General features: G+C 35.2%; 2 protein-coding genes across 2 annotated transcripts in view; one reads left to right on the forward strand and one right to left on the reverse strand.

The window, feature by feature from the left end:
- Nucleotides 1–7942, reverse strand: part of LOC117121835 (long-chain-fatty-acid--CoA ligase 6-like) — a 15808-nt gene extending 7866 nt beyond the window's left edge. The window contains exons 1-8 of the mRNA XM_033267208.1: nt 7738–7942; nt 4207–4291; nt 3510–3627; nt 2770–2834; nt 2216–2317; nt 1583–1682; nt 357–529; nt 37–69 (exon numbers count right to left, since the gene is read on the reverse strand). Of these exons, the coding sequence (XP_033123099.1) occupies nt 37–69; nt 357–529; nt 1583–1682; nt 2216–2317; nt 2770–2834; nt 3510–3627; nt 4207–4291; nt 7738–7748 (687 nt within the window). The 5' untranslated portion in view covers nt 7749–7942. The remainder of the gene's footprint in view (nt 1–36; nt 70–356; nt 530–1582; nt 1683–2215; nt 2318–2769; nt 2835–3509; nt 3628–4206; nt 4292–7737) is intronic.
- Nucleotides 5267–10396, forward strand: part of LOC117121848 — a 20876-nt gene continuing 15746 nt past the window's right edge. Inside the window, exon 1 of the mRNA XM_033267232.1 lies at nt 5267–5367. The gene's annotated coding sequence lies outside the window, so the exon portion shown is untranslated. The remainder of the gene's footprint in view (nt 5368–10396) is intronic.

Below are 10396 nucleotides of genomic sequence, written 5' to 3' on the forward strand. Positions count from 1 at the left end.
GTATAAGAGACAGTATATATATAGTTAGCAACTTACCACGACATCTTTTGAAGTTTCTTTTCCTGTTTTCTGTAAAACAATTTAAAGCAACGGATAAACAAACGAGATAACATTACACAATACACACTCTTATATTATTTACGTATAATGAGTTTTTTTTTATCGTAGGACCCTAACACTGTACACCAATTTAATTAATAATAATGAATAAGGACCACCAAGCATTTTGAACACAGTATCACGGAAGGCGTGATGCTCTGCTCCTGAATCCGTTTGCTTATATAATTTTATTAAATATTATGTTAAAATGAATAGTGTCCTGCATTGGATAGTCATTTTTCAGATGCACCACCTACCTCAACGTCTGCAAAGCTGAGGATGCTAACGTTCAGCTTCTTAGCGGTCTCTTTAACCTCTTCGCTTACGTCTTGTACGACAATAATGTATTTAAGTGACTCCATCTCGGACGCTTGCTCCAATAGTTTCCTGCATCTTTCTTCTTTGTCACAAACGGTTACCTTGATATTAGCTAAAAATATGTATGGGTATGTCAATAAGAATTTTCCGTATGTACCAAAATTATCTAAACTCAGACTAATTAGTAGCCTACGTACAAATTCGTGTTTTCAAATTTCACACTTACTGTACACACTGTTTGTAGAAGTATCTCGAACTTTACTGTGATATAGCAGTAGGCAGGAATTAAGCTTTTGTTCACACGAGCAATTACGCGATTTGACGCAACCACTAGCTACGTCACTACATCCGATTGTTTTTTGTTTTTTTTAGCGCTCAATAAGGTAAAGGTAGTCCCGTATTCATGATACTGAACGTGGGGGGAATGAGCTGTTAGCCCAACGTACTAAGCCTCGGCATTGTGTGTGGTAGTGCGGCCAGTTCGTTTCCACGCCGCCTTTTTTCTTCCCCAGTAAGTGAACCACTGAAACGCAACCGCCGCTCCAACCACTCCCACTAAGTGCTCAATGCCCATAATTTTACATAGCATCTTGATTTTTTGTTATAAGCTTTATGTTACCCACAACTAATAATACTATGTCCAATGTGTTATTTTTCATAGGTCTAATTCCTGTATTTTTTCAGAAGAGTAAATTAGTTTGTCAGATTTAATAGAAAGGTGGTTATCGTTAGTCATTTTCGGATGAACATAAATAATACAAACAAGAAATTGGAAGCCTGCTATCCTAGGATTGTTGAAACATTTATAAAAACAATCAAGTGACTCTCCAAACAGAATTCACACACAACAAAACATAATCAATAAAATTAAACAAAATAACGATCGAATAACTGTCATCTGAAGATGCAACCAAACAACTATGCTTCGTTAAGAAATAAAAGCTATAAAATTTCGGTATTCTGATCATGCATTATTAATATTATACGATACATTATTTACAATATTTACAATCTTTTGTATTGAGTCATAAACCATAGTAACATTACTACAGATGTGTACATAACTAAACCATCAGCATGAATTGTGCAGGTACCATTTTAATTGAGTGCGAGATACTATTAATACATTCTTTGGTATTATTTTACTAGACGTGTCTGCCTGTACCTTGATTGATGATGAATTTACAGGCCTCCGGACCCAGCGTATCATACAATGGCACTATAACCATAGAGTAGGCGTTGCACGCTTGTTCAGTACAGATCCACTATTGTAGGAAGACAAACGATCATTATTAATAAGATAATAATCTGTCTCTTATACACATCTAAGTGTTGTGACCATTTATTCATTATACATTAGTTGGATTTTTTGTGACCATTCATTTGTAAACATCAGTGATGACTGAAGTAATTTTTAGATGCGGAAAAGCAAAGGTATTCAATATTTCGACATTAATTATGTCATCATAATGAAAAATTATCCATATTTGCAAGCTTATATGCACGAGCACCAAAATATGGATAATTTATATAATAATAATAATAATAATAATAATAATAATAATAATAATAAAAATAATATGAAATAACGATAAAATATTATATACTGTTTATAGGACTGATATTATTATTATTATTATTATTATTATTATTATTATTATTATTAATTATTATTATTATTGTTATTGTTATCACCATCATCATCCGTCATCACCATCACCACACCACCATGATTAGGCCTATTATTATTAGTAGTAGTAGTATTACCGTATTAAATATTCAGAAGGATTACACTTACTTCTACACAGTTAGACGAGTAGATACCGATAAATGTGTCTGAGTTTGGTTCGCATCCATTTGCGATTAATCCAGCGCCAAAGTTCTTTGATCTCTCAAACACCTGAGAAATATTAAAAAGAAATTTAATCCTGCACAATGTTTATGATGCCAGTATGCCCAATGGACCCCCGTTCCTCTGGATCTGTCCCTGCTGTTTTGTAATCCTTTTGATGAATGGAAGATCACTCAATCCTGGCGTTAGTAAGTAGGCTATACCTTCTAAGATTTAATTATATGTACCAGTGTCTATGGTTACCGTTTCTAAACAAAATCTCTTGCACCACCCCGATCACACCCCCTATTGATATTTCAAACGTCGCATGGCCCCTACCCAGTTTTCTCTATATTCGCCTTTACATAATATAGATCCACCCCTCCAAAAGTGTACTATTTTACTCTTATTCAAATAATACATATGCCTATAAGTAGGCCTATATGTAGATTTACGGAGTAGACCACGCCTCTGGTCAACAAAATACAGAATATACCAACATAAATATTATATAGGCCTACCTCACTGTACTTCATGAATGTGTAAGGCTTTCCGGACTCCCGCCAGCCGAGGCACTGTCCGTCGCCTAAAAATTCAGATCGTATCATGAATCATTTGCACCATTATTCACAAAAAGAATGTCCATATAGGCCCAGACCTGCCATTAGGCTAGGCATAAGGCCTATCTTCTTTTTTATGATAGGGAGGTCTCGCAAGCTTACGAGAACGATAACGAATAGGCCTACGGTTCATTTTTTTTGTCAGTAAATCCATCCCATACAGTAGTATATCTGTCACAAGATATGCCATCCATACCTTTTACATAAATCAACGATCAATATTCAGCTCGGATATAGGCCTATGTATTGTTAAGTTGACGTATTCGTTATCGAAGTTTGCGAAATTTCCCTAATAACTGTATATTTACATGTATTAAAGCGAATATTTCCATAGGACTACAGTATTCATTTTTCACACTAGGTCGGAAAAACAAACCAGCATTTACTCTTATCTTATTCTTGAGCAATGTTAATTTTAATAATAGTAGTAGTATTATTATATAAGGACATTGATGTGTTATAGAGTTATAAGATATAAGCTATGACATAATAGGCAACTGGGACATGAAATAAATATTTTAAAATGAGTTCAAGCTACTAATGATACGCCAATACTCGGCGTATCAAAGAATATACTACAGAATGTTCAATTGAAATTAAAGATACGAAGACTACGAATGTAGGCCTTTGCAATTCCAAACCTGAGATCCGAATGCCGCGTTGGAACGCATCGTAAAGTGTTCGGACATCTTCGTAATAATGCGTCATGAGATCCTCTGGACCTTTTATCATTGGGTTTATGTGTACACCTTCATCTCCCTAAATCAAAACACATTCATCGCGTTAAAATTGTAAATAAATTATAATAGTAATTGTTACCATTATTGTTACCATTAATTCTTATATCAATTGCTACACACTGCAAAGGTGCGTAAGACATTTGTTTTTAAGTTTTTGTTTTTAAGTTTTGTAAACAAAAGTATAATGATACTGAACTTTCCTGTAGTTTCTATCAAAGGTATATTCAAAGAACATAAATAGCAGAAGAATGAGTTCTTCGCGTGGTTTGCATTAAATTTGATGGAACGTCCGCCCTCCCTAGAATGGAAAAAAAAATATTTCATGGAGTGAAGAAAATAAGGAAAACAAACGAATGAGAGAGTTATCCAACCAATCAAAGATATAGCGCCGCCACTCGGATGAAAGAAAATTGCTCTCATGGACGCCCTCATGGGGCGTTCCACTATATCGCGAACTGCTCTATCTTCTGCTATTTATTTTTGGTAAAATAGGACTATAATCAATCAGAACAGGGCCAGTAACACTCACATGCGCGTATACGCTATCGCGTGTGTGTGTGTGTGTGTGTTGTGCTTTCATGTTAAAAAAAAAGCTTACAGGCAAAACAACTGATTGCTGCTGAAAATCAACATCTTTAAGGCCAAGTTTTTCTCTCACTGCGAGCACGCCTGCCTTGTCCTTACTGTTGAGAGAAAATATGTTTGATTAATAATGAGGTTTTCTAAGTGCTTAATAATTTTATTGTTAAATTATACGTAGTACCGTACAATGGGAAAATGTATTCTATTAAAACATAGGGCCTATACATATTTAAAGGTTCATTGTTCCCTCCGTATAAGAGTACATTTAATCATTCACCCTCCAATGTGAGAGCACTTTTGTGACCTAAAAATCAGAGGCGGTCTCAGGGTTCGAATGAATTGAATAGAAGGTTAATATTTATGTGAGGGGCCTATTTGATTTGTGTAGTGTTTAGAAATTGTTGAATCATGAAAGAGAAAGTTTACAAATTTCAAGGAATTAAATACAGTTCCTACACCTGCAGGTCACAGAAAAAAGGGTTTTTCTGTAGGTTTCTGAAAAGGCCAGTTCAAGAAAGGTTGATGGTAATTAGCCAATTTGTAGTTACAACAGCGCATGCTCGTATCTAAGTTCAATCGACATAAAACTATGCTGTTATGTGTATTGACCTTGATGAAGGCATGCGCAGATCTAACTACTAATTGGCTTGTCAGGGGCGCTGGCTATATTATGTTCCATGGAAGCTCTATGGCAAATATGAAAATAAATTCAGAATAATTTCAAACATTGTGTTTGTAATAAGTGGGCAGTGGTACTTTGAAAAAAAAAATCGTCTTGATTTAGAGGTAAGGGGTCTCGATTTAATAGAGACAAAAAGAAACTCACTATTGGAATATGCTTAGATTTACATGATTATTTTTAAAACGGATGAAAGCAAGAATACAACAGGGGTTATAATAACCTGTAATATACAAGGAACCAAATCTCGATAATTTTTATCATTGAGGAAACAGATTATTAAAAATGTATTTACGAATTAATGATGACAGGATGTGACAAAATGAAAATTAGTGACGACATCGACGGTAAATTAGTCTAAACTTTGCCATAGTGATTTATGAGGTTATATTGGACCAAACACGAAACAGAGATTTTAATCGCTGTCTCATAAGTTGAAATACTATTACTTGAACGGTTCAAGTGTACCCTCTTGGCAAATTCATGGTGAAAGCGGGGGTAAGTTGACTCTAATACCACTGCGTCGGACAGGCAAGCTCCATGTGTAGGCTACGTGTTACTACAAGTCGGACCAAAAAGGGGAAAACCTTTTTCTTTTCATTTCTTTTGGACATTTTTCATATTTTCATATTCTGCACGCATTATTTTTTTCCCCGCACAGTTAATGCAGAAATTATAGAGGGCGCTATTTTAGGTCAGCTAAGTGAACTGAATATATGAATATGCTTGATAGACTTCGCCATCGCGAAAGAGGTATTCAGTGGTGTGTCGTGTAGGCCTACGTGCTTATTATGCGTGAGTGAAATCTACGGCGTATACGCTAAAATAGGCATTTATTGGTAGTCAAGAATGTTGTAATATAATCCCAAAGACTTGAAACAGTTTACGTACAGCAGGACTTTGAAAGTAGGACTACTAAGCACAGCAATATTCAGGAATATTTATTCTGGCTATTAGTTAGTATATAGGCCTAGACGTCGTGTTGTAGCAATTATATTCCCCCTATAATTTATAGGCCTAGTAGTAGGCCTACTGATTCTCTAGTTCAAGTTCGTGTTCAAGTTTATTCTCTTTAATGTCACGTAAAATGTTTACATGGAATTCGTTTTCCGAGGTTCAACATACATAGAGATATATACCTGAAGGATCAACGGTAAATCCTCGGAGACAATAATTACGGGTGCTTCGGACAGAGGTGTTTATTACCGTCAATTTACAATTAAGAATTTTAATGAGAAAAAAAAATCCCTGTCAGTTAACAGACATAAGCCTTTGAGCCCTTCGAAATTCAGCCTACTTTAGATTCTCCTCAGGCATGTGTTTTTGTTTTTCTGTATTTTATTTCCTGGAAATAATAAATAAAATGGAATGAGTGTATACTTTGCTGTATAAGGATTTTTTGTAGAAATGTCTGTAAATCAATGAAGACTAGGCTATATTTTTTACTTCCATCTGTTTGATCGTTTTAATTGAGCTATTCAAATTTTAATTAGGTATTTAAGGTTTTTGTTATTCTGTCAGTCAGTCTTTAATAAACAGTACGTCATAGTCAAATGAATGTTTATAATAATCTGCTTGCTACATTCAATTATGCCTATTAGGCCTACTTCGTATTCATATTGAATATGAATGAAATGTTCGTGAGAGATCAATATTAAAACAATACATAGAATTGTCTTAATACAGTGTCCGAGCATATCTAAATGTTTACATAGTTCAGAATAATTGCTACATGATGCTATTATCTATACAATTCTCAAATAACCAGATTCGACGCTGCAGATTCCACAAGCAGTGATGAACACTGCTTTCGCGAGGGGGAACTCAATCATGTTCATAATCACCTAACTGTCCTTAAGTAGTGCCCTCTATATTTTCTGCCTCAACTGTATGGGGGGGGGGGGGGCGCAATAATGCGTCCGCCCCCCTCCCCCCTCCCCTTGACATAACATTTAGAGGGGTTTGGAAAAGTGTTACAGAGTGTTACGGGGGGGGGGGGTGTCAATATTTGCCAAAAAATGTGTTACATAAAAATTGAATGACCCCTAGGAATTTGGTCCAGAATGTAATAAAACGTAATCTATTGTTTAATGGATCACAGGTCAGAGGGCAAGGCTGTAATGCGAACAAAAGCGGAAGCTTCATTTCAATGGATTTGTAAAGAAAGAATTTTAGATCTTCGTTGTTATCTGCACGACCTTTATTATTAGTTAAGCTTTAAGCTCCGACCTTATAGACTATACTTCCTTGAAGGCCTAACACTACGGAAGCGCGCGTAACAGCTCACAGCGATATTGAAAAGCCCTCTCGATAATTATTTACAGAAGGCCCGATATCTCTGGATTCAAAATTCCCACTATTAAAGATTTACTATAACATGGTCTGTGATGACACATAACCATACGATGTTTGTGACAAGGCCTACGTATTATTATTGAAACTCAATACCGTATCATGCCGTCTATTGGCAATTGAAATTGAATTCTTAGATCTGCACAGGGGGTGTGAATCTCATGGCAACCGACTATAGCTCGAAACGGACCACGCACAGTCAAATTGAAATTGAAATGGTAAATGAAACAGTGAACATTTATACAGGAGAATTTGTATCATCTTCTTAAGAAGTAACGGCGAGCGATGCTCGTCCCCTGGCCCGAGATTCGCCATTAATACCCCACTGCAGGAAAATAACGGATCACAGATGCTACAGCATTGCCAATTTTGTTTCGTCTATTTGACACTTAATATAGTTCTTTATTAAGATAGTACCGGTGTTAGATAAGTTTTCAATATACATGGATATAGTATTTCTCTATTATGTCATATGTCGTCGTACTAAATCGTATACTGTACGAGTGATCTACTTACGTTGCAGTCATTTTTTTTTCTCTGTAGTCCGAGTATGCTGAACACCATATGATTCCACTTACGAACTAATAGCTTCCGAATGGCGTGTTTTCAGTCTATTGGTATTGTTTCGTTTTACCTCCTCTACCACTACCAGCGTAGCCTAACAAACCAACAATCAGGAAAAGAGTCATGCATCACACTAGGTGTGAGCTATGACTTTAAAGTCGTTGGTGTGTGACTGTATCAGCCAATCATAAATCCACCCAATCAAAATCCGCCTAATATAATTTTATTTTGCTGTAATTTTTGGTAAATAGTTGTGAAGTACAGTAATTTTACAAAAACCGAAAGGTCCACTGATTAATCTCAGATAAGAAAGTACAATACATAGTCCTATTCCAAGCATTGAAATGTATTGTAATCTTACAAGTTAGCATTCTTTTATTTAGGCCTACTGTCTTTTGATAATGAGTTTGTTTTATAGGCCGTTATATTGAATCATACCTCTATGATTGAAATATGAGTACAATATGCTACAGCAAAATATGAATGAATGCATATAACAGAGGGCGACATAGCCAAGTCTAGTCCAGTCAAACCTAGAATGCCAAGTCGAGTGCCAGTATCACTCTGATAATACTGTAATATTTATTTGGAAACAATTCAAAAGCAGCACATCACCGTGACGGTCCATCAGTATTGAACAGTGAATATTAATATAATCACATCTACCAAATAACCGTATTTATTCGAATAAACAGTCCTGGGTGTTTATTGTTGAGAAGGGTTTTTGAGGGGGCGTTTACTCTATTCGAGGGAGGCTTTTTCGAGGGGCGAGAAAAAATATATATGTATTTTCCACATATTAATAGACTCTAAAATCGATTAAATAAGCTTTTGAAATCACCATTTTGAAAAAGTTTTAACCCGCCCGACCACGCCCACTTTGCTCCTGTAAGGGTATTCAACCTCCGTCGGGCAAATCCTGGCGCCACCCCTGATCCTTGGTATCTATCTCTGATTTCTCTTTTATCGTTTGTTTCCTATTTTTTATTTATGTAAATATTATGCTTTAATAAATTCTATTAGTCAATCAATCAGCATTTAAAAAAAAAAGAAAAACCGCTCATTAAAATTCTGTAGGTGCACAGTACGGTAAACTAATTGCTTTGGTAGGCTATGTTATGGGTCATTTCTATTGTTTAGTTAAGTTTTTGGTGGTAGGTCTATTTTGTGTAATATTATCGTGATGTGTATGTTAAATTGTTATGTTGTGTATGAGCACAGAAATATTTTTATATGTGACAATAAATTCAATCTTGAATCGTGAATGATCTTCAATCATTCGTTATTTTCATAATTTTCGTAAGAGTACAAAACATACTATTTTCTTTGACCCCCCCCCCTCCCTCTCTCTCTCTCTCTCTCTCTCTCTCTCTCTCTCTCTCTCTCCCTCTCTCTCTCTCTCTCTCTCCCTCTGAAAGAGTACACAATATTTTTTGTCATTTGAGATCATCATTTTCATCTTTTTTCGTTGAAAATTATGGATGACCCCTGTTGCTAGCCTAGTCAGGATTATTACTACGGTATGCTTTTGTTCGGTATAGCTATAATACTAATTTACTTTCTGGATAAAATTTAGCCTATCTTAAAATAGTTTGGGGTTTTCCAATGTATTCTGGGCCTACTACGTTCGTACGAGAATTTGTTTCAAAGGGCTTGAGACTCTTGCAAGTTTGTGATCGACACATGGTAGGCATTATCTAATGTAATAATTGTCATTAATTTGTAGGCCTATAACAGACTTCTAGTTATATTCCTGAGAACAAAATGGTCTGTTGCAAGAAACTCAAAGCTATATATAGCAAGCGAGTGTGATGTTGAATGAAGACGACATATGCTTATTACAGGTTGTGAATTCTGCGGTGTGTACCAAAGCAATATTTCTTATGATCTAAATTTAAAATCACTAGATAAAAACCAATCTAAACAAAGTTTTGGATGAAAGTTTTAGAATTTTGATGTAGGGGCAACCGGGTCAGTCAGTCATGAATGGGCAACGTTATAGAGCCCACACCACAACAACCGCTGAATCCACAGCATATTTGTATCCTTCTGCCATTAGGGCACTCAATGATAGTTTATGGGCCTAATTTTGTTGTGTAATTTAGGTCAAGTTTACAATTTGTCGCGTTTTGTTTGTTTGTTTGTTTATTGATATTTTCCACATACATATCAAAGTGTTCATAATATACAGTTAAATGAATAAATAAATAATTATTTAAAAGAGTACAACGAGTATGTGGATCGAAAGATCCACTGATTAATCTCAGATAAGATAACATGGTACATACTCCAAGTATTGAAATGCAGGCCATCGTGATGACATAATTAATTGATTATGTTAATTTTCCTGATGATGACATAATAAATGTCGAAATATTGAATCCCAACACGATGGCGTGCATTTCAATACTTGGAGTATGTATTGTACTTTCTTAAGTATGTGGGATGGTGGCCAAAATAAGTTTAAAAGCAAACTTTAGGATATGACCATTTAAAATGAATAATAAATCATTATTAATAATGCGATGACGAAAAGAAAAAAAAAATAATATGCCAAATAAGAAAATAAGTAGTCTGGTTATATAAACAAAAATAAGAATTACAGATATAA

The sequence above is a fragment of the Anneissia japonica genome, unplaced genomic scaffold, assembly GCF_011630105.1.
Source record: "Anneissia japonica isolate Jap-2015-1 unplaced genomic scaffold, ASM1163010v1 scaffold2392_len1475705_cov187, whole genome shotgun sequence".
NCBI lineage: Eukaryota > Metazoa > Echinodermata > Crinoidea > Comatulida > Comatulidae > Anneissia > Anneissia japonica.